At 35.9% G+C, this 26,474-nt stretch overlaps 1 protein-coding gene across 3 annotated transcripts in view; it reads right to left on the bottom strand.

Annotated features, from left to right (window-relative positions):
- The window catches only part of LOC138696603 (RNA/RNP complex-1-interacting phosphatase), a 364,465-nt gene extending 338,806 nt beyond the window's left edge, over nucleotides 1-25,659 (bottom strand). For all 3 annotated transcript variants that reach the window (XM_069821760.1, XM_069821759.1, XM_069821758.1), the window contains exons 1-2: nucleotides 25,514-25,659; nucleotides 13,185-13,260 (exon numbers count right to left, since the gene is read on the bottom strand). In XM_069821760.1, coding sequence (XP_069677861.1) covers nucleotides 13,185-13,260; nucleotides 25,514-25,545 — 108 coding nt within the window. In that variant the 5' untranslated portion in view covers nucleotides 25,546-25,659. The remainder of the gene's footprint in view (nucleotides 1-13,184; nucleotides 13,261-25,513) is intronic.
- Nucleotides 25,660-26,474: the final 815 nt, after the last annotated feature.

Below are 26,474 nucleotides of genomic sequence, written 5' to 3' on the forward strand. Positions count from 1 at the left end.
ATTTAATTATATTTGAATTTCTATTAGATTAGTTGGTGACCTGCATAATACTACATCTCGAAGGCAGAAGTCATCGGTGTAGCTCAGACGGTAGTGCGTTTTCCTACTGATCACGCTTGGGCGTGATTTTGACTCCCACTGCACTGATTGGTTTTCTTCAAAAGTTTTCCTCAAATGTAAGGCAAACATCAGATAACCACATGGCGAATCCTCCGCCTTATCTCGTCAAATATCACCTTTCTACCACAAATTTCATCGACATTAAATAACCTATTAGCTGATACAGCGTCGTTAAATAATCGACATTTGTTATCTTCTATAGGGAAAATAGTCTAATCATGATCTAAATGCTTCATTCTCGTACAAGTATAGTTTCGACTCCCTGTGGAAACTGCAATGTTAACACTTTCGTCACGCAACACTGATATACCGGTACACAAACTTTTCGTCCATTTAAACTTTCCCACGGTGTGTGGTATATGAATTCCTTTCTGGAAGACACACACATTTTGGTTGTTCTGTATAATTCACTCTTATAATTTTTGGCTTTTAGCCGACGTGACCTACCGCAGTGAAATGTTGCAAAAGAAAGGCCGATGTTACGGTTATCTATAGCCACGTCTGTGTCTACGCAACGACTGTGATGGTCTCTTTGAGGATTTTTAATGAAGTAAGTTAACTTATATCTGGTCCCAGTCAAACATCTGCTTCTGCTGCCCCTCTGCCAGCAGGGGGTCCTGTCATCCGATGCAACAGAGAAACGTGAAATTATTTTTTAAAAGATGTACAAAAGTTTAAATAAACGAGATGAGGGGAGCTTTTGACCACCCTGAAGTAAACGGTGCGCGATTTCGGTGTTTTGTGTTAGCTGACTTGTAAACACCTAATATCCCTGACAAATTTTTAAAATAGTGATATTTATTGTATAAATAATACACAGTACCAGTTCATCTCTCCCATATTAGACAAAGAAAAACATTAATGTAACTTATCTATCTTGTAAATAAACCTTCATACCAACGTTATATTACAAACTTACAGACGTAGGCCTAATTTCATGGTGCAGATTTAATAATATACAAGAATTCAAGTAAGCCATTGGATACTCGTGCAAACAGACGCACACACCAGAGTTTATAAATTTGAGATACATATACAGTATATAACAGTGTTGTTTGTACAGTTCTACTTTCCAAATAAAACGCTAATTTATCGTATTAAAATATAAAGAGTGATTCATAAGTTACTGCACAAATTTCGTGAGTGTAATGTAGAGGTAAAAACAAGAGTAAAATGTTATACAGCACTTTTTCTGAACTTGCTTTATTTCAGAATAATGGCGAATAATGTATTAAAACATGAGCCAATAAGTATGGACAATCGGTTAATGGGACCGCATCTTCTACCACCGCGTCTGACTGGTCGAGCGTACCGACAGTCTTTGGAACATGAATTGGATGATCTGCTTCATGAAGATGTCCCACTCGATACACGAACTACCTTATGGTTTATGCACGATGTTGCCCCTGCTTATTTTAGTCGTGATGCAAGGGTGTATCTCAATGTTGCATATCTCGATAAGTGGATAAGTCGTGCATAACCTGTTGCTTGGCCAGCCAGGTCACCAGACCTTAACCCCCTGGACTTCTACCTTCGGAGCCGTTTCAAGGCGCTCGTTTATGGTACTGAAATTCCAACGTAGTATAACTACAGCAGCGAATTGAAAATGGCTTTGAAACTATGCGGAATGAGATGAACGGGGTCTGCAACATTCCAAGAGCAGTACCACGACGATCTCGTCACTGTCTTCACCTTAATGGACGTCACTTTGAACATGTTTTGGGGTAAATGTACTTACGTTGTTTGTGTTGTATTTGTGATCTCTTCCTTTAGTTAAACTCTGGGAGGAATTGATTTTGTTTTGTTTTTATTGCACTTGTAATCCCTACTCTGTTGCATAACTCTGAAATGAACCAATTTCAGAAAAATGCTATATAACATTTTCCTCTTATTTACCTCTACATTACACCACGAAGTTTGTACAGTGACATGAATCACCCTGCATACTTTAATTTCTTTTCAAATGAGGGAACTATTACACATGGATCTTTGGAATATATTGAAGTCAAAAAATAAAATATAAACGTCTGAATACATTAAACAAAACAAAATAAACAAAAACTTGTCCAATTTCTATGTAACAGTCTTGTTTGTACACTTTGATTATTTACACTTTTTAAAAACAAATATCTTGTAGCATAACCTTTCGACTTTATTACTACTTGGCATCTCCTTCTCATTCATTTTACCAAGTTTTTTCACTGTTCTTGTTTGATTTTAGCCCATTTTTCTCTCACTACACGTTTGATATCCTCATGGCTGTACACTTCTGCTTTCTCACACTCCTTTTCAAAATTTCCAACAAATTTAATGTTCTATAGGGTTTAAGTCTCGTGACTGGGGAGGTGTTCGCAGTTGTTGGGTTATGTTTCATATGAGCCAATCCTTAGTGATTTGAGCAGTATGTTTACTGTCATTGTCTTGTTGGAACATACATATACACAAGCGGCATCCCCATTTTTGAGCACTCTGCCTAACATTTGACCTTAAAATGTTATTGTACACATTATTATCCATAATCCCATCTTTGAACTCAATATTCCTCACACCCTTTGCAGACATACATCCCCACAATATGCATCCACCTCCGTGTTTCGCTGTAGGTAATGTGTTGTTTCTGTCGTTATCTGTGTTAGGCTTTCTCCATATCCTATGAATGTCATCGGAACCATAAAGATTTATCTCTGTCTCATCTGACCAAATCACCCTGTTCCAAAATTCCTCATCCTTACCAACAGTAATTCTGGAGACTGAAGACTCAACATTTTCTTTGCCTTTTGCACATTGTAACATTTCTCTTTTTGAACTGATCATTGATTTTATACAAGTACAGACCGATTATTTAGTAGTGACAGCTCGGCGACGCGAAAGAGGGGAAGTAATAGGAGTAGTGAGAGCTCTGGAGTAGAGATAAGGGCGAGCGGTCGGTAAAGGAATGCAATACAGCTTAATGTACTAGAAACATACCGCTCTACCGCACGCATGACATCCGATCGCTCCGAAGACAAGCGAGTGACTAACCCAAACACCCCTTGGCGTAACTAAATGGACTCGCCTGACCCAGGCGCACATCGCCGGCGACTGTCAGGACTAAATAATCGTACTGTACTTTTAATAGTATATTAGTGCAATAGTGCAAAATAACATGTATTATGTCAACAACTGGTCATTTACACAGATGTGCCCTAAAAACAAATCACATGGTAAGTTAAATGCTATATACAGCAATAAATTTCTCATATATTTCTTGCTTCAAGAACAGATTTTCCTGATAAAGAAGCAGTTTCTGGGTTACAACATAAACATATGAGGCACATAACATCCACGATCCACGATCTGTGGACATGAGGTGGAGGGGTTGAAGCTGGCAGAGTCAGATCTGAAAAATGACCGCCAAGTCAGGCAAAACAATTAGGGGTTGGAGGATTATTCCATGTGCATGCGGCCAATGCCGGTGTCAGTATTCAGACCCGTGACTCTTCGGAGTTCCGAGTTCCTAAAGCAAAGGTCAAGTAACCACCAGCCATTACCATCTGTATCTTAAAAGGGATGTTAAATAATTACCCCACATCCGAGGTTTAAACTGTTTAAGATCTTAATGTCGGCTTCCTTGTCGCAAAGGGTTAAGCAGTCAATAAGCGTGATAAAAGCAAGCGACAGTCAGCATTAATTCGGCATTGTCCCACAAAACTCGCGATGTTCTCAACCCTTCCTTGGCACAACGGGGTGGAAACTGAAAGTAGAAGAAACAATCAGCCCCTCTCTCAAGTCGGGGACACCCGCAGAGGTGCCCATCCGTCTTCCTTTCTTTACGCACCGCCAATGAACTCGTCTCGTCCTCATGAAAAGATACGCAGACGCACGCTCAACAACTTCTCTCACCATCTCATCATGAGCTGCAACTGCCAAGTGTTGTCTGTCCAAATACGTAAACATGTTCTTCTCAGTGATTGCATAATATCGAATCTGTATGTCAGCAACACATACCACAATTTTTTCCATTTACAATAATTTACATAGTTGATACTTCTTCATTTCACTACAAAGGCTACTCAGAGACAACATGATAATATCACAGTCTAGTATACTCGTATACAATCACGAAGCTTGAGTTGTGAGGGTGCTAGAAACAATAGACTGTGCCGGAACTATTTCGCATTGTCTGTAATGAGGCGATATTAGCGATCCTAGTGGTTAGCAACTATCTATGGATGCATATTTACTACGTATTGAGCTTCGTGACTATATATACTAGACTGTGATAATATTATAATGGAACAACAGTGGAATGAAAAACAAGGAAAACTCCAGTCCCAATTCTGGTCAATTATACTATTTAAAACTGTCATTGAGCACTTCGTTAGAGCGTCGACTGTCATGATAGTTCTGAGTTCACATTCCGACGAGTACAAGTGAAATTTATAGTGGACAAGGCAATACTGTAGCATTTGGGGGGGGGGGGGGAGAGATTCCCATCTCCCCTCACTATAATTGAATAACTCTTTCGAAATAAGAATCTAAGGTCACATGTTCAGTTAGGAATGGTTTAGGGGTCTTTAGCTATAGAATAATATGTTATCTCACATTATATGGCAGTTGAAAAATATTAACATTAGAATGCTTACTTTGGAATAAGGATCTATGGATATAGCAACATGAATTTTACAAAGCTGAGAAAAAGAACAGACACGAAACACTCGAAGGATAATGTGAGGAAGTTTAAAATAAATCGTGAAAAAGGATACACTTCTACAAGAGGATCACAAAAGGATGTAAAAAAAGCGGTCTGCAATAAGTGAGTGGGATAAGGGTCTATTTCTTTGGTCATGTTGCATTATTTTACAATGAACAGTGACTAATTCTTCGTGCATTTTATTTAGGCTATTATGTCTACTATTTATTGATTTATTTATTTACCTATGATTGATTGACTTACTTCCGATTATTTATTTATTTATTTATTTATTTATTTATTTATTTATTTATTTATTTATTTATTTATTTATTTATTTATTTATTTATTTATTTATTTATTTATTTATTTGTTTGTTTATTTATTTATTTGGATAGGCTTACAGATTTTGGAAAATGTTGTTTCATAAAAGAGATTTAAAGTCAATTGTCATGAGATGCAAAGGTATGAATAGATCAAGAGAATAAAGGGAGAAATAAACATAAAATTAGAGCTAATATTAATAATTTTCTATAGTTGAATACACACACACAGAAAAAAGAATACTTACATCCTGATCGACATTAATCAAAATGTTTGAGTTTTTTATTACAATGGTCTAGATCTCTAGAACTACTTACAGTCACAAAAAAAGTTGTATGAAGACGTTTTTCCCCAAGAAGTTTCATTCGGGATTCGGCATGACACGCTCAGACTCATGTAAATAATGCGATAAATTGTGTGTATACAACCTATATGTGCTGACATGTAAGAGAAAACGCCTTCTATTATGCCCCACAGGAATGCTGAGACCTCATGTGATAGTTTTAAAGAAAACTCCGAGAGGTAATGGTTTACAGTTGTCAGTAATTTAACTAAAAAAATATCGAAATCTGATCTAGAAATTAATTCATACCAGATATCCATTCTGGCAGAATTTTTTCCACAATGAATTACAAAAACTGTACCTAGCATACTTTTGTTAGTAGTAAACTTCAGAATAGGTTAGCATGGAACACAACGATATCTGCTGAAGATCCACATATAAAACGGTCACCTTTGCTGACCGTGTTATGTATAAATCTTCAGCAGATATTATTCTGTTCCATGCTGACCCATACCGATATTATATCTACTAACAACGGGGCCCAATATCCGAAAACTGTTGTGAGTAAATTCAAATATTTTAAAATTAATCTATTCCGACAATTCATTGCAATCAAAAGTTATACAAAATTCTCATTTGGTTCAACGTAAAAGATATTTTACTTCGTTAGAACGCATATGCCACACCGTTTGAGAAAGGATAAAGGTCGGAGGCTTGACTGGCAATAAAGAATATCCCACAGAGTACAGGAATTTCATTACAAAATACCAACAAAAATGTTTTATGCGATTCGGAAAACACAAAAAGTAGGTGGAATTAAATTACAATATTATTTCGTTAAAATGTCATTTGTAAACTTATGTGTAGAACATTCTTCAAGATACCTCATAAAAACTTACGGGAAAAATGTTTTGGTTAAATATCTGACATTAAGCCTACTGCATCTACAAAAACCTTCCAACCCACATCAAACAGACTAAGCACAGGCAATATAAAAATTATGTATCATCTCGGAACATTCTCTTAATGGTTCTTGAAAAATATGAAAAATGAGAACCCTTAACATTAATGCCGTGTTTCTGTAAACACCACAGTAAGGAATCTCTCCTTGAAATCGGCTGTATTCGCTTCTGTCATTTCGATAAACAATATTAACGCTTTCAAATCTACTGACGTGTAAAAAATGTAATTCGTCAAGATATGTTAATTGCTTATGAAAGCAGAACTGTGCAGTGTAGGCTAAATATACTGATAAGAATTAATAACATATAGGCCTATCAAAATATAATTAATTATTTATTCCGTCTTATGACTTAAGCACTGATTACATATAAAAGAAGAAAACACTGATGTGTTAAATCTTATTTAGTCTTAATACTAACGTTTTCGCCCTTTGTAGGGCATCTTCCGGTACGAGATATAACAGATAACATCTAAAATCAATTACAAAAACTTTGCTTTACATAACTAGAGTAAAAATATGGCATAGTGACAATATTAATCATCCAAAACAACATTAAAAAGATCATGTCAAATATTAAAAACAAATTAAAACGACGTAAGTTTGCATAGCTATGAAGTAATACTGAATACGTGATGTTGGCATACAAAATAGACCTCAATACATTGGCATCGTAAATATATTGTACTATTGCCAATAACTTGTTGAAAGTGAATAGAGAAGCATACAGAGAGTAGAAATCAATGTGCTGATCACAGTAAAATCAATAATTATTCAGCTATCTCCAGAAGTCTTAATTGTTTCCAAGTCCATTAGTTTCAGAGCTCCATTATAAAATAAAGAATTTAAAGTAATTCTGTTGTTTCAGCAACAGTTTTTAAAAGGAACACACTGAGGTTGAAATTACTAGATAGCTTCGTGTGACAAAGGGATTGCGCATATCACTGATTCATTCATTGGAGAGCTAGGTTCGAATTCAGACGACGGCACTATAAAAAGTGTTTCCGGGATATTGTTACTAACTTTCAGTGATGATGGGGAAGGGCACATGTATAAATTTGAGATAAGGAACCCTGGTCCGGAAATGCCTGAGTCGAAAGTTATAAGCAAAAATAGTTGTGTGGAAACGAAATAATTTTACTCCTCTGTACACTTTATTCATGTGTATTTATCTGTACATCTTATACATACTCTATTAATCTAACGTTTACGTTGTCTACTTACAGTATTCCATTCAGTGCGCTGTCTGGGGGGTGGGGACAGGAAACTACACTGAAGCAATGCAGATAGCGTAATGTGTAACGGACATGGTCGGTCCTGATATACACGTTTGTAGACAGCAGTGTATGTGTACAAGTTGCAGTGTCCAGTCGATCAGTCCTATGAAATGGAGGAGTACACGAGAATGGAATATGCAGACCTGATTTTCGAATACGGATGAGTCAATGGGAAAAGTAGACAAGCTCACAGATTATATCGGTCCAAGTGCCCACGTAGGAGACATCCGGCCCATACCATCTTTCCACGACTGTTCCAAAGGTTAAGGGAAGGAGGACACGTGGTGCGAAATTACAATTCCATTTCCACACAACTATTTTTGCTTATAACTTTCCACTCAATAATTTCCGGACCAGAGTTCCTTATCTCAAATTGATACATGTGCCCTTCCCCATCATCCCTGAAAGTTTATAACACCAGCCCAGAAACACTCTGTATATGCTGTAAATGTGTAAGCCTATGTGCATTTCCCTAAGAGCCGAACGCAGCTCGGGCAGATGTAAATTCCCCTAAAAGATAGTAAATTCCACTAACTACTTTGAAACATTCATACTGATAGTAGTAAATTCCCCTAATCCGGCGGTAGGCGCCTGTACCTGCTCATTAGGAACCGCATTAGGGCGTGCATTCGATCTGTGTCGGTAAATTGCGGCCCCTAACCTGTTTTTCCCATAAATTGCGGCCCACCATCTGGACAGTGGTACGTACATTGCGGTCCACCACCTGAATTGTAATACGTACATTGCGACCCACGCAATTTGTGTGTATGTCCTGACCCTGGCAACATTTTCCTTACCATTTTTTAGGCTTAGGGTTGTCTGCGTATGCGTAGGTATGGTTAATACTGGTATTGCTAATTAATTATTAATTACGTTCAAATTTCACAAGCCTAGTTATACTTCCATTTCATCAGTTTCCTTTACTACAAATCAAAATTCCTGCTGTCAACATAACAGTTAGAAAATAACTGCCAGTTGTCATATTTGTCGGTACTCGAAATTTGAAACAAAGTTGGTGAAAGAAAATTCAACCTGACATATATAAAATCACTATAATACACTAGCATATGTAATAATACGAGAAAAATGGTTAGGTTTCACACCGATCACATATGTAACAGATTGGCCATCCCCATGTTAAAAACGGTAACATGTGGAAGAGAACACCCACTAGGATCGCTACTGTCGATTTGTAACGACTGCTACATGGAAGTACGGTTTCTTCATGCAATTCAAATAAGAGTTATAACGTGAATTCTTCTGCAGTCGCTAGATGGCAGCATAGTGAAACTGATAAAATTTGTTGCCTTCAGAGCCCATAAGGCTGATCAATCTGTTATATGTGATCTGAGGTTTCACCCTTAGGGTATTAAGTAAGGTGATCCGGACTATAATCTACCCAAGTACTCGCTGTTGTTTCTTAATGTGACATTTCAAGTTTTTCACACCCTTCCAGTCAGTATGAACAGCTACATTTTTTTATATTTAACTCCTGTGGGGATTTGCGTACGCATTTTAAGGGAGGTCTCATTAGCAGTTCTCGCATCAAATTCCACCATAAAATCGGTAAATGAATCAAGCTACGAATAAAAATTCCACGCTCCGAGCCAGTGGAGTTCTTTTAGAAATATAAACTCCGCGCCAATAAATTACGAAAGTCAAGTTTTTCGGCGAGTTCGGAGACTTCAATAAGAAGAGAAAGGAGGCGAAACCAAGTCACTAAATTGTTCCCAGGTTGGACGGGAGGAGTCTCCACTGTTTTCTTAGAAAACAAATCTTCCATCGCCGCTGGGGGTTGAACGCAGGCCACAATTTACTAGGTGAGGAGACCAAAGAGACAGAGGGGATGAATTGCTAAATGGATTCATTCATCATCATAAGTGATGAGCTGACCGCAGAGTTCTCGTACTGCTTTCCGTCAGAGACACGATTCATATTTAATTGTACGCCTCATTATACAATTATGACAATGTCGTTACTGCAGAGCGAGATAAGTAGTAGGTTCACTGCCTTTTGGCTTCTTATCCAGTCGTCAAGTGAACCACTAAATAAAGAGCCAAGAAAGATCACGTAAGGCGGAGAATCTCAAGAGATAGAACAAGCAGATATTTAAAACACTGAAGTAAAGAAGAACGAATTGAAGACGAGAAGAGAAAGTTGGAGGAAAACGAAAAGAAACAGAAACGCGAAAATGAAAAGGAGAACGAGGAATTAAGACATGAGTAATAATGAAAGGGATACAATAAAGATTACTACCACAGTCTAGTATATACAGTCACGAAGCTCAATACGTAGGGAATATGCATCAAATGACAGTTGAACTTTAGTTGCTAGCCACTAGGATCGCTACTATCGTCTCATCACAGACAATGCGAAATAGTACCGGCATAGTCTATTGTTCCTAGTACTCTCAGTTGCTAACCACTTGGAGCATTGTCTTGCGAGAAATAAAAAAAAAACGCCTCAAGCTTCGGGACTGTATGTACTAGACTGTGTTACTACAGAGAGATTATTCGTTCGTGAGTCAGTTTTCTCTCTGTTATCAGGTGTGAACGTGTCGCCAACCGGTAAAGTAAAGCTGCGGTTATTCGAGTACCTTCCCTGTTCAGCAATATTCAATCAGTTCTACACTGAGTGAATAAGCTTACAGTTACTTAAATGATTTTAGTGTTTAGTGCAGACATGGGCATAAAGAAAGAGAGGTAAATGTAATCCAGTTCACTCCTTCCACAATATTTCGGATGTGTTTATATCGCATGAACTTGGCTTCCCTTCCGCTTAGGGATGTACAAAACTAATGCGGTATATCATTACATTAAACATGTCAAATCAAGTCAAATACGTATGGTCACTATGGCTTAGTACTCATTATTAGGGCTAGGGTTTTGATGAAATTGCATCTTTTTTCTAGTACGCCAGAAACAATGCTGCTTTAATATTTATATGTTATGTGATAAATTGAGTGTTTTAAAACATATTTTTAGAGCATTTTTGTGCATTTTTTACCTCTTACAACTCATAAGAACTTTTTTGTTTCATTCGGTCATTTTTGGGGTATTTTCATTTAAGTTTGGCCATAGATCCCCATTATAAATGTAAAATATTATTTATTTTCTTTGATATTTTCTCTACATATTTTTTCAATTAATATCCATTATTTTGTATATTATTTTAATCGTTTTTCTACACAAATATTGTATTCTAACGTAGTACACCCCCACGTAATGCATCAGTCCAACCACCCCTTTCATATAGACTCCTCTTTACCTGCTATTTCCGGATAAGAGTGGCCTTGTGGTGGACTACATGAAACTACATCAGGTAAAATAATTAAAGTGTACTACTTAGAAAAATTATGTAAAATTAAATAAACCTGAATGTTGGTACTAGAATTTAATTTAATTACTAATCTAAATATTAATATTCCTACTAAGCCAATTACGTAAGGTCAATTTTTAGAGCATTTTTGAAAGATTTTTAGTTCATAAATGCATTGTTTTAGGACATTTTTTCATGATTTATAGATCATCAAAATCCTAGCCCTACTCATTATAAATAATCATTTACAAGCTCTAGATCGCCTACACTGTTTGGTCAGGACAAGTCTGTCTAAGTATATTAGGATGAATGCTATTGCTACATAAAAAGCAGTTAAGAGATGATAGCCTCTTAGACGTGTACGCGCAATATTTTTATCACGTGGCTCACATGCAAAGTGCCTATGAGCAAGTTTTGATACCGGTACTGAAACATATATCAACAAATTTAAACTGATGTGAAGACCTCGATGGCAAAGGCTACCTTCTGAATGAAAGTTGTTGTTCGGGTATCGTAAACGTACGTGATGTCAGCCTACTAATCAAAAGCGCCTTAACGGCAAGCAACTCAACCAACTGATATGTCCTGATGCAGGATAAGACGGACACATTTATTAATCACTTTGAATACCTACTTATCACGATTAACGGCACACTTCCGGACACAGGTTCCTCATGAGAAATAGTTCCTTCTGGTATGCTCTACGATCACAAGAGGTTTGTAATATAACCATGCGAACATCCTGTATATATACACACAATTAGGTCACATTTGCAAATTCAGACGTTTTCATTCATGTTTCATTCAAGTTACTGCTGGGACGAACCCGACAGTACCGACCCAATTGGTTGGGAGCTCTCGAGCTTTGCAGTGTGTTTAACAACAATAGCAGCGATCTGTTGCGACACAGAGCATTCTGTTGGAAATAGATTATCTATTAAAAAAAACAGAATAAAAACGAAGACGAGAAGAAAAAGGTAAGAATGCAGTAAGAACAGGGGGAGGAAATGCTGAAGGTGCACCGAAAGGTAGGCAAGTATTCTGTTCGCGTCCCAATTCCATGTCTCTACAAGATGGTATACGGAGAAAAGGGGGCTGAAATGTTACTGTAGTTATTCATTAAAACCGTTTACTCATTGCAACGTGCACTGCAACGGCTGCTATAAGATACAGTTCTTTTATTGTAACCCTGCCAGTGAGTGACCGGTAAATTTCAAATGATTTATTTTGGTCGTAAGGTTCAAAGCTTAGGTACAATATTCACTCACAAACACGTTGCATGTGGTAGCGGGTGATTGATATAATAATAATAATAATAATAATAATAATAATAATAATAATAATAATAATAATAATAATAATATAATAATAATAATAATAATAATAATAATAATAATAATAATAATAATAATCCGAGGCACGACAGCCCATGAAGGATCATGACTGATCATCCGGCTGCTGGCCTCACGTCCACATGCCGAAGCAGAGGTGGACGATCATCCAACCAGAATGGGAGGTATCATGTGGTTAACACGATGATCCCTCAGCCGTTATAGCTAGTTTCCGTAACCGGATTTCGCTACCTATCGTAGCTCCTCAAGTGCAACGATGATGGGCGGACACCGGTCCCATGCACTGGCTGAAATTTCATGAGAAAATTTCTTCCCTCATAACGACTCGAACCAGCGCTCATTCCGTAACGCGAGTTCTAGCCAGGATGCCTCAGACCACGACGCAATGGCGCGGGACGTTAACACATTGATGACATTGAATTTCTACCACCGAACTCTTCATAAAAAATGTTTCATCCAAAAATGCTACAAAATGTTAGATCCCAACATTAAAAGTGCTATGAACTGATAAATCTGATTCCTAAATTTTTTATTTTAAGTTGCTAAAATCTACCATCTACAATAATCTAGTAAACTGAACTGAACGCTCCGAATAAATACAGCACATATTTCCGCCAGATCTAAAAACGTTTAACCACGATTTAATAGCAATCATAGACTTCGCAAGATAATTAGACTATAATAAAACATATTAAACTGAAGTATGTAGTTTACGAACAATGCATACACATTTTTATCCTCAAACGTGTTCTTGGAATGAAAAATCGTTCAAACATCCATTATGCCACGTAGCAATATAAATATGATCACACACATAAGAACGGCCCACGTATATCAACACAGCATACGAACCATGAGAAATGATCAGCTGACTTACCTGTTTCAGTGGCACTTTAAAGCAAATGAATCTGGTCCCAGGAATAGGCTCTCCCATGGGCCTGTACGACAACCATCTGAAATACACCACAAACAGGGCGATCCAATTTAATTCAGTTTGCAATTAAATTCATAACAGCTTTCCAACAAACAAGAGTTCAAGTGAACGAAAAGTTTAAATGTATCTCCAGTTCCTCGCTTTCAAGAGTAGCCACTCTATTTTCTATTTTACGAACATACATTTGGTTTTAATGTACCACCTACATTTAGCCATGTACGATCGTAACATTGCTGACCACTCGTTATTGTAATAAGAATCTGTTACACAAGGCCACAGACAGTCAAAACTCCAAAATTTTCAGGCGCCAGTCCCTTTTTCAAAATCTCAAACTAAGTTATTAATTACCATCCCAAGTGGGATTCGAATCCACGCGCGAGGGTAGCGTTCGTATCCCTAGACCACGCCTATGACTACCATATTGCGAAGTCTTTTAAATATAATGTAAGATATTAGGGGACTTTTACGTGAAAACATGAAAAATTATAAATTTGCTAACATTTTAATCTAAAAATATGCGCAAAAGAGTGCAATTATAAATTTTATGTAGACCCTAAGTAATTGTTGCAGCGTTATGATGAATCATTTAGAAATATTTGGACTGTTTAGAAGCCAATCAGTGTAAGTCATCAAATAATGGACGAAAGAAAATGAGGATTTTATGAGATTTTTATTCCAAAATCCTACTACTAAGATTTAAAAATTAACTAATCAGTTATTCATGTATGACAATAACTGAAGTAACTTAATGCGTACTTACGTAAGTATCAAGTAATAAATTTTAACTATTAGAGGGGAAAACATAAAAAATTACCGACTTCTTTTTTTTACTGAACGTTTTCAAACATCTTTCTACCAAGTCTAATTCCAGGTCTTCTAATCATAATAGTCATCGATATCATCACTGTGATCACATCTGTTGCATCTCTGAAGAAGTACTGTTAGTGCTATCGACTTTTGAATGATCATGATCATTTACAGAATTATCTATATTTAAAACAATTAAACTTAATGTTATAATATTCCATTTTCTATTTCAGTTTTTTCTATTTGTCAGTTTATTGTACCTCTTGATATTCTTAGTTTCGTTTTGTTAATTCAGTCTATATTTTCTCTGTATTTGATATTAATATACATGTATAATATGTAAGACCTTAGTTTGCTCTGTCATTTTAAAAGTTTGGTGAACTAAGTAAATAAATAAAATAAATGCAAAAATACTCTCAAACTAATCTGATTATATGTCAGTTTCACTTGAAAGTCGGCTGAAGTTCCAGGTTACGATGACTGCAGAAACATCTGAATCAAATACATGAGTTTCAGCATCAGAATACAAAAGTTTCTTGACTTACTTTGAATGACCACGAAACTCAGTGATTTTTTCAGAAGCACTAATATGTGCTGCTTTCTTCCGTTAAAAATCATGCTACTGACTTAAATGAATATGCTCCTGAAGAAATGTGTCATAAAGAATCCTTCAAGCCCAATATCTCAGAATTGGATACTTAGTGACTTACACTAATTGCCTTTTGAGGGATTCATTTTACGATGTGAGATATACCTTTTAGGTGAACATTTGCTTCTTTATTCATTACTAGCTGTACCCGTGCGCTCTGCTGCACTTATTAGAAATAAATATAAAGTAATTACATAATTAAAATAGGACATTGGGTCCAGGGAACATTCGTGTTTGATAGAAGAATAAATCGTTTAATATGCTACTTAATTTAAATTGCATTTAAATAATTAAAATGTTATAATTTTGTTCCAGAGACCACTCATTTGGTGCAAATATAATTCCTTTAACATTTTTCTAAATTAGTCTTGAATGCATCCTTTAATAAATCACTCCAAATTAATAGAGTTGATTGTGTACGAAGATAATTTTTATGTTAACCTTACTGTGCATCTTTTTTTTTTTTTTTTGTTAAGTTTATTTTATTCACGCCTTAACATCTGTGATCATGTTGCATGTTTAGATTGTGTGGTTACATCAGTAGGCCGTTTTTACTCTTGTTGAGTTCCTGTTTCTATTGTGTGTTGTAGATGGCTTGTGTTCATGTAACTGATTATAGACTTTGATTAATGTTTTTGGTATTGGTAATTGAGGCGGTGATGAATAATGGCATGTATCTTTCCAATCCGGCATTTGCCTATCATGAAAAACCTCAGTCAGATTGGTCGGCCACGGGGTTTGAACCCGGGACCACCGAATGCGTGTCTCAAATGCTACCGCCTGAGCCAACTCGCTAGGTTGTATATCACTGTTTATGCAAATAAAAAAATGAGGTAGCCTACATAAATATTAGTTTAAGAAATACATGAAACGGATATGGGTAAATTATGAGCGCAAGAACGCAATTTCATGACACTTTTTAAAATACCTCAGCTCCAGTGATCTCTATGGTAAAATGAGTGTACAAAATTAGAGTATTTTATGTGGACCAAATAAAGTTGCAACAATCAAGTCATACAATATTTCGACAGAATATCAAGTTTTCTGTGAGTACAGATTTCTTTTCATCTTACCTCAGTCCTCATTTGTAGCATTACACCCATCTAGAGAAACAACAAATTTCGAATAGTGAAGGTTAATTAGCTTCTGAGATTACTTCATACAAACACACAAATTATTCTCTGTATATTAATATTGATAAACGTCAAGGCCGTCTTAAATAGACGAAGTCATTTGTTTTGATTTCATTGTAGCCATCGTCGTCGTTCCTGTAATAACTCCTATGTCACATATCGATTTTCAGATTATTGCTCTATTAAATAACTTAAATAGTGATGCAGTAAATAATACAATCTACTATATATAACTTAATTTCTTTCGAAAATGTAAGAATTCACGATCTCCTATGCACTACTGCCATAGAATGAATGAATTTGTTTTTCTTCCTACTAAAAAATTTAATATTTTGCACATAGACGTTACGGAACAACGACACTATAATCTGCGGTGGAAATGTACTGTATTGTTATTTTAAAACTCTTGTATATCCTTAAATATCAGTCCTATCAAAATTTTGCCTGGAATAAAACTTATCGGAAATCATTTTTAAAGAAACTTTTGTTATGTAACATTTTTCACAAAAATCAATAATAAGCGAGATATTTCGGTTTATTTAATTCAGGCCCCCTTATAACCCCCCCTTTTAAATAAAGTATTTTGAATGCTATATAGCCTAAAATATAAGTTACAAAGAACTTAATTTATATTCCAATTTTCATCGAAATCCGTTCACCCATTATCGCGTGAAAAGGTAACAAACATCCAGACAGACAGACAGACTCAAATATCAGTCCTATCAAAATTTTGCCTGGGACAAAACTTATCGGAAATCATTTTTAAAGAAACTTTTGTTATGTAACATTTTTCACAAAAATCAATAATAAGTGAGATATTTCGGTTTATTTAATTCAGGCCCCCTTGTAACCCCCCTTTTAAATAAAGTATTTTGAATGTCATGTAGCCTAAAATCTAAGTTACAACGAACTTAATTTATGTTCCAATTTTCATCGAAATACGTTCACCCATTATCGCGTGAAAAGGTAACAAACATATAGACAGACAGACATACATACATACAAACAAAAATGTCAAAAAAGCGATTTTCGGTTTCAGGGTGGTTAATTATATATGTTAGGACCAATTATTTTTGGAAAATCGAAAATTACCAGAAAAATTTCGGCTACAGATTTATTATTAGTATAGATTACATATTATGTAAAAAAATGTTTTTATACATGCATATAGTGCACACGTCTCAAAAACAAATTATGTTTGAAAACTGAAATTTTGTGTAGACTTTCAGAATGTTAAAAGTAGATTATTATCATGATACTGGTATAAGAATTTTAAGTATTTTACAGAAACTTTTAATTTTAATTAGAGTGATTTTTGATAATTGAATATTTTTTCCACATAACTAATCACAGGAACAGTATTATAATAGTCTAGTTTGAAGATTCTTATTAAGAACTACAAGTAAAAAAAATCAAGCAAAAATGTATCAAATCTTGTAAATAATTAATATAGTTAGTATATATGAGAAATAACAATAGCTCTAATATTGATCACTAGGGACCGGATTTTCAAGCAATTGCATATTTTTTTCCCTTAGTTTTAATAATTGTTTCGTTTTCATCCCTCTTCACGAAACATTTTTTTTTTATTAACAGGAACATGTATGGTATATAAATGTTAGCCTGAAAAGGCTATTACTTTAACAGAGATGGTTAACAAGCAGGAACATTTATATTTTTAATTGAGGTGACCGAACTTGACGGTAGTTATTTTATACTCTTGTTGCCAGAGCTCTTATCAGAGGATTGGGGTGATACAGCAAGTCCTTATGAAAGTTTTCTGTAAATTTCTGTATAATGTCGTATAATAATTCTATTTCAAGCATGTCTTGTAGTTGTTTATTGGTGATTCTATAGTCTGCACCAGTGATGGACACGAAACAATCCGTGATCGAAGTCTTGTCATGACATCTTACGGCCAAGTGTAGAATTACATCAACAGCCACGCTCCGGTGGATCAATCCGTAAGTACCGATAACCACAACACAATGTAAGTGATGTCAACTCAACAATCAAACTGATGAAAATCACAAACACAATAAGCGACATAGGCTGTCAACCATCTCCATCTTTCGGGAATGGCCACATTTAAAGAAATTGTCCCATGTCAATAATGCTTCGTCGAGACAACAAAATTTCCCGAAAGGGCATCTTTGTCGTACTCCTCTCCCCATTTCACTTCCTTCAGTCATTTCTTCTCCTATCCTGACTTCGACTCGTTTCATATAAAGATTAGTGAACAGCCTTCTCTCTTTCCAATCCACACCTATTTTGTTTAGGTTTCCCATCAGTTTGTTCCAGTCCACTCTGTCAAACGGTTTTTCTAGATTCACATATACTATATAGCCTACACTTAGACTGTCAATAATCTGTGTCTATCTCAATCGCCGACTTTCTCTGATTAGATTATATAAATATGTGAGGTATTGGAGCATTTCAAATGGCGATAAATTTTGACTTCAGTATTTATTAGTTTTATCAGGGTTTTTTTTTAAGTTTAATACCTATGTTTATATAATTACGCCTAAGTATAATAATTTTTTTGAGGATATACTGAGTCCGTAAGGGCTACCCTCAATGGGGGGCAGTTTAGGATTATTATTAAATATATAATTATATATTATTGTCTGTCAGGATGTGTTCCCATGAAGATTACTATTGTAAAAATTATGTAATTATTGGCCTATCGTATTTTTCATTTATCTTACAGAAACAATAATTAACAGAAATAATTAACAGAAACAATAAAAGAAGTGAGCAGCACAAACTTTCTGGGAGTAGAAATTGATAGTCACCTTACATTGGAGAAGCATAACAGACAAAATTTCAAAAAGATACCATCTGTTCTGTATTTAATGAAAAGAATGCAAGATATAAAAGACACAAATTTACTTAGAACCATCGGTGAATATTTCTTATGTCCCAGCCACTAAAATAAAAAATACCTTGAAAATGCCTTGGATTTAAAGTATTGAGTAGTAGATAATTGATGTGATCACTGGGAGAACTGAAAGCCCACCCAGCCCGCCCTAAATACGTACCTTATTTATATACGAAAATCGTCGTGCGTGAACGAAGAATACTGGTACCACCATATTTCTTTAATGTAACAGTGGGTTTCAGTATTGCCAACATAGTAATAATATAACTTACACACCTAATCAAACCTAACCTAACCTTTCTCATAATACGACACACCAAACTTAACCTAACCTAACCTGTCACACAATACTACACACCTGTAGTAACATTCCTCACATTTAGTATCATTTCGCTTTCATGTATTGCTGGCTCTGCCAATCGTGTCGGTTTGCATCTATTGGAAGTGGATCGTACTAATGCTGTACTACTAATTTGAAGAAGCAATGGCGACTTTCATAATAATTACATTTTACATGTTTCGTGATATACTAAATGTCTTAATGTAATAATAATTCTCTATATATGGTACAATAAGATTTAAATGTGTTGTGATTGTGATAAAAAGTATTGAAAATTGGTTTATAGCACCACATTGGCAGTGACAAAAGTGTGCAATATTCGTTCAGTAGCTGGTGAATGCTCTAGATTGACTGAACCATCTACTATGGCAGTGTTTCTGAACTTTTTTCAACGTGTGGCACAGTAAAGGAGTAATTTAAAATCCCACGGCACACTCATATAATCTAGAACAGTGGTTCCGAACCAGAGGAAATTTTTAGGGTTTTTAGGAGGTATGTGTTTATTGAATGTTGACTTGTGCTCCGTTTTCTACTGTTGACTCTTAAGGACTCATTTGTTTACTACTCTTTTCACTTTTATTTTTCCGTTTTTTGCTACGATATGCTATACTATTTTCACAGGTTGAAAATGGCTGTACTATGGAGTAATACATCCCCACATATAGGCTACTATGGAATTACAGTTTGAAGAAACTGTGCAAACACTTACAGTAAAAGAGTTTTCATGTTGAAGAAGAGAGCGATAAGATTATACGTAGTGGGACTGAGACAAACTGATTCATGTAGAGCAGCCTTTAAGTGTCTAAAGATCCTCACTCTGTATTTCTTGTATATCGTCATTGTTCCTGCAATAACTCTTATGTGCAAAATATAAAATTTTTCAGTAGGAAATTCTATGGCAGTGATGTGAATTCTTATATTTTTTAAAGAAATATAATTACAAATAGGAGATTTCATTATTTGCTGTATCACTATCTCTCCCATGTATTGTGGGTCCCTATCACCACGGCATGGCAGGTCCTCAGGTTGCGGATAGAGGAGACAGCCTCCAGATATGGAGGGTAGTTGCGAATATATTGAATAAGCAGTTGTGGACAGCCAATAAGGGGTGGTCCTCCAGCTTGGGGTTTGGGCGAAGGGCTAACAACCCATCACCTTAAAAAACAGCTTGTTACGAAACCTAACAGTAAGCCTCGGAATGGGACTGATTCTCTGGCACGACCACAGCAAAGGAAAAAGGTTTTAAGATTTGGTACATGGATCAGGTGGAAAAATTCAAATATCTTGGAGCAACAGTAACAAATATAAATGACACTCGGGAGGAAATTAAACGCAGAATAAATATGGGAAATGCCTGTTATTATTCGGTTGAGAAGCTTTTTCATCTAGTCTTCCGTCAAAAAATCTGAAAGTTATATTACCAGTTGTTCTGTATGGTTGTGAAACTTGGACTCTCACTTTGAGAGAGGAACAGAGATTAAGGGTGTTTGAGAATAAGGTTCTTAGGAAAATATTTGGGGCTAAGAGGGATGAAGTTACAGGAGAATGGAGAAAGTTACACAATGCAGAGCTGCACGCATTGTATACTTCACCTGACATAATTAGGAACATTAAATCCAGAGTTTTGAGATGGGCAGGACATGTAGCATATATGGGCGAATCAAGAAATGCATATAGAGTGTTAGTTGGGAGGCCTGAGGGAAAAAGATCTTTAGGGAGGCCGAGACGTAGGTGGGAAGATAATATTAAAATGGATTTGAGGGAGGTGGGATATGATGGTAGAGACTGGATTAATCTTGCTCAGGATAGGGACCAATGGCGGGCTTATGTGAGGGCAGCAATGAACCTCCGGGTTCCTTAAAAGCCAGTAAGTAAGTATCACTATCTCTCATCGCAGCTTCAATCCGTCAGAATGCTTCCTATGATGTTTATGAGGAGGCTGGTTGCGTCTCTTCTGATGTCTCTACTAGACATACTGATATCATCATAATTGATTGGCAGAAGGATAAGGGTGTCATTCTTGATCCCACAATCCGTTTCGAGATGCATGAGCAACAGCCACAAGAGGTGTGTCGTGAAAAACAAGTCATATATAAGCCTTGCTGTCAGCATCTCGGAGCACAATACCACATCACACATTGGACAGTTTTTGGACTCATGTTCGGTGCCCGTGGCACGATCCCACAAGAAACTTTAAATCAGCTTAAACAATTTAAAATTTCTGATGCAACGATTGATGCCATAGGATTTCATGTGTTAAAATCATCCTTAGCTATAATTAGTAATCATTTGTACCCAAGAAACTTTTATTGTAAATGATTTCCAATGTTTTCTTATCATTTATCTTAATGTTTCTTTTTTTCTTTCAAATTATCACATATTTGTTTTTAATCATTGTTCTTTATGAATTGATTAGTAGACCGATCTATTGAACCCTTATTTAGGGTGGCTTTTGTTAATACAAATGTATATATTAGAGCAAAAATCTGAAAATCGATAAATATGTCACATAGGAGTTATTGCAGGAACGACGACGATATATTTGAAACAATAATGTAGCCTATATAAAAAGTAAGAAAAATAATATACCAGTGTCAATCAAATTCACGCCTACAATACTAGAAAAAAATATAATTAGGCCTATCATGTAACAATGCACAATTTGAAACATTTTACAACAAAACCGTTAATAGCAAAATGTCAACATTTTAACAAACTACCAGAAAATATAAAGAATATAAATTCTCAAAACGCATTTAAACGCAAATTAAGAGAATACCTAACCAGTAAATGTTATTACTCAAGAGAAGAATTTTTGGAAAAATAAATAGACTAGGTTAAATTACTTTTTTCTTGCTTAAGTTAATTAGATTATGTATTATATTCATTTCCCTGTTTATATGATTGGTTATCGCACTATGTTTTGAGAAATAGGATAAGAGCCTTGTATATAATAATGTAATTCCATATCAGTACTATAATAGGGGACTAATATATAATGTAATTATATTTTATTATTATTTATTATATATATGCTGTCCAAAAATCTGGAAGTTAGAATTTATAAAACAGTTATATTACCGGTTCTTCTGTATAGTTGTGAAACTTGGACTCTCACTCTGAGAGAGGAACATAGGTTAAGGGTGTTTGAGAATAAGGTGCTTAGGAAAATATTTGGGGCTAAGCGGGATGAAGTTACAGGAGAATGGAGAAAGTTACACAACACAGAACTGCACACATTGTATTCTTCACCTGGCATAATTAGGAACATTAAATCCAGACGTTTGAGATGGGCAGGGCATGTAGCACGTATGGGCGAATCCAGAAATGCATATAGAGTGTTAGTTGGGAGACCGGAGGGAAAAAGACCTTTAGGGAGGCCGAGACGTAGATGGGAGGATAATATTAAAATGTATTTGAGGGAGGTGGGGTATGATGATAGAGACTGGATTAATCTTGCACAGGATAGGGACTGCTGGCGGGCTTATGTGAGGGAGGCAATGAACCTTCGGGTTCCTTAAAAGCCATTTGTAAGTAAGTAATTAAGTTACATTATATTTTATACAGGATTTTAAATAATTTACAATTCATGCATAATATAGACCTGTTATGCTTTACTATTTATATGTCCTATAACAAATATACTTGAACTTCAGGGCGAAATAAATAAATCCTATTTACTAAGTTACAACGTAACCTCTTTATTATTGGCTGTATTTTGTTTAGGGATGTATTTGATGATCTTCAGCATCTAATGGCGTCCTTTTAACACTATCTTCTGGTTGGTTACAGTTGACCATAAATTTTTCTTTGAATTTGCAGACATTGAAAAGCCTTTTAACACTATCTTCTGGTTGGTTACAGTTGACCATAAATTTTTCTTTGAATTTGCAGACATTAAAAAGTTTCTTCTGGTTATTTTTGATGTGTTAATCTCCTTCAGGTTAAATTAATTTTAAAATAACCAGTTATTTTCGAATAACCTTCCATTCCTAATCAAACCCTATCTCTTATCACTAACAGTAGGACTACTTATCACTAATCTATTCCCTCATCAAACCTAATCTAACCCTGTCACTAACAATGGGCTATCCTGCGGTGGCTGAGTTATGCAAACGGTCTGGGTGCGGTCCTGTTAAGTTTTCAGATTTTTCATTGGAAAATCTATAGACCTAGTGACACTTGTGGTGGACAAGGTTGCAGTTGAGAGCTTTTTCTTGGAGTTCTTCGGTTTCTCTATATTAGACATCTACATCATTCTGTCAACATTTCTCCATTCCGTCGTCATTCCACAGCATTCTCCGAATACTGGTTTGTAATGTACAGAGGGGCTGGACGAGTGGGGTTGCTTGCTTGAAATCTCGGTACACAGCAAATCTTAGTGTACCAGTAGTCAGCTGGTATGGGTTTGGGAATGTGCCTAGCTTGAGAATAACCGCAATACATCTTGAAAAGTCGCAGTGTTGGGCTGTAGTGCCCTCCTCCCAAAATTAAATTCAATTCAACAATGGGCTACTTCTCAATATCTTGTCCTCAAAATCTCCCTACTCTTATCACTGACAGTGGAGCTACTTCTCACTAATCTATCCCCTCATCACACACAATCTAAACTTAACACCAATCTATTTCCTCATCAAACCGCACCTAACCTTATCACTGACAGTGGGCCTACTTCTCACTAATCTACCCCCTCATTAAATCCAATCTAATTTTATCACTAATCTATTCTGTCATCAAACCCTACCTAAACTTATCATTGGCAATGGAGCTACTGCTCACTAATCTACCCTCTCATTAAACACAATCTAAACTTAACACTAATCTATTTCCTCTTCAAACCGCACCTAACCTTATCACTGACAGTGGGCCTACTTCTCACTCGATGTTGGATTAAGATTTAATTTGGGTGTAGAATTTCAATTTGTTTAGGTCTGTTCGACCTTTAAAATCTTTACAGTAACTCCTGATCCTAACAGAATAGCTGTATTTAATACAGCTACCCCCTCATTAAATCCAATCTAATTTTATCACTAATCTATTCTGTCATCAAACCCTACCTAAACTTATCATTGGCAATGGAGCTACTGCTCACTAATCTATCCCCCTCATTAAACCCAATCTAATTTTATCACTAATCTATCTCATCAAACCCCACCTAATCTTATCACTGACGAGGGGCCCCTTCTCATTAATCCGTCTTCTCATCAAATCCTACCTTACCTTACCACTAGCAGTGGGGCTATTTGTCACTAATATAGGCTATCTCATTAAATCCTACCTAACCTTGACACTAATAGTAGCGCTACCGGTACGTCTCAGTAAGGTTGAGGAGGACGAGAGAGAGAGAGCGAGAGCGAGAGAGAGAGAAACCAAATTTCTCCTGGTAAGATCGGCACAGATAAACGTCGAACACCCATTATATACGGTATGTTGACATTGTGCACTTTGCTGTCATCGTAACGGCGCGGCAGAAAACTTCTACACCTATTGTCCAATTTTAGCACATGGAAGGAATTTGTTTGCATATAGGCCTCTATCTGAATTTTTTGTTTCAACGTAATTGTTTACTTTAGCAATACCGTTCGTATCCACTATTTCTCTACTTCTTTCTGTGTGGTTTCCATCCAACTATGCTTTAGATTACCTCTCACTCTCCTAAAGTTAGGTTATGTTAGATCAGGTTGGGTTGGGTTAGTTATTTGCATGTTAAACATCGCAATATCACAATAAAAATTGCTTTTCCCTCCTCCGATATGTCGTTAGTTTCTGTTGTGGCCACATTGGGCACGTCAACAACCACCGTATAGCTAAAGTAAATAATAATCACCAGTTTCAATTAGTGCAATTCCTCATTAAGTTTATACACAGAAAAACTGTTGTATGTACTCTATACTAAAGTTGTTTAAATCTATAAAAATCATACTCCTCACTATCAAAATTCCGGAAGAAATAAATAAATTAACCCCTAAATGACAGTATGATCACACGTGCAGTCTAAGCTACCATGTAGGCCTAATACACTAAAAAGACGTTGATACAATAAGTTACGAAGTCTAAGTTACAAATTTGGCATACCCTATTACATCCTTTCAATAACACCTGAGTGTCATCAACGATTCCTATTCTTTAACGATTCAATACGTTGTTCCTAGTACGAACATATAAATACGCACCATTGTACCCAATACATAACCTCAAACTTTACCTTCAAATTTACATACTTGAATAATGATATTTTAATCAATCTACACTTTCAACCTACAGTCGCAGTATACATACTTATTTAGTGTTAGTTGCTCAAATAAAACAACGTGGCCACATGAATTTTAAATACAAAATAACTGTGCAGCTATAAAACTTGACATAACTTTCTACAGTCAGTATATTCTAAATTTAAATTACGCTACTAAATAAAATGGTGATAAACTAATATATTAGTAAAAAATACTTATAATGCCTTACCTATCAGGAATCTTCGGCATTTTAAATTTCATTTAAAATACAAGCTGCAATTACACAATTTCACAGCACCATAGTGTGTACGTTCTGAAAAGTAAGTAAATACCGTTGGCGAGCAAAGATTCTTTCATTTAGAGAGCAGAGAGTACAGAATGATGTTCTTGCATGAATACAGTTTGTTATGCTCGTAAGGAAAGTCTCACATCTGTATAAATATGTATAAACGAAATGTTATGTTTTATTTAACGACGCTTGCAACTGCCGAGGTTATATCAGCGTCGCCGGTGTGCCGGAATTTTGTCCCGCAGGAATTCTTTTACATGCCAGTAAATCTACTGACATAAGCCTGTCGCAATTAAGCACACTTAAATGTCGATCTGGCCCGGGATCGAACCTGCAACCTCGGGCAAAGAAGGTCAGCGCTATACCAATTGCGCAAACCAGGCCGACTAAATATAAACGACTACAGAATATAAGAGAAGCGAAGAGAAGCATTTGAAATGTGGATATGGAGAAGGATGGAGTGTGTGAAATGGACAGATAGAATAAGAAACGAAGCTGTGTTGGAAAGAGTGGGTGAAGAAAGATTGATGCTGAAACTGATCAGAAAGAGGAAAAGGAATTGGCTGGGTCACTAGCTGATGCACTGGAAGGAATGGTGAACGGGAGAAGAGTTAGGGGCCTAAGAAGATATCAGATGATAGATGACATTAAGATATATGGATCATATAAAGAGACAAAGAGAAAAGCAAAAAATAGGAAAGACTGGAGAATGCTGGGTTTGCAGTGAAAGACCTGCCCTTGGGCAGAACACTATGAATGAACGAATAAATGAATGAATGAACTGTAAGTTATGCACAACAACACAAGTTGGCAAACACTGCTAATTATTATATACAGTATTTTTATCAACAATTAAAATTTCAATGATCCCTCCTAGAGAAAATATTCAATTCGCACTCTG

Source organism: Periplaneta americana, chromosome 3 (assembly GCF_040183065.1).
Source record: "Periplaneta americana isolate PAMFEO1 chromosome 3, P.americana_PAMFEO1_priV1, whole genome shotgun sequence".
Lineage (NCBI taxonomy): Eukaryota > Metazoa > Arthropoda > Insecta > Blattodea > Blattidae > Periplaneta > Periplaneta americana.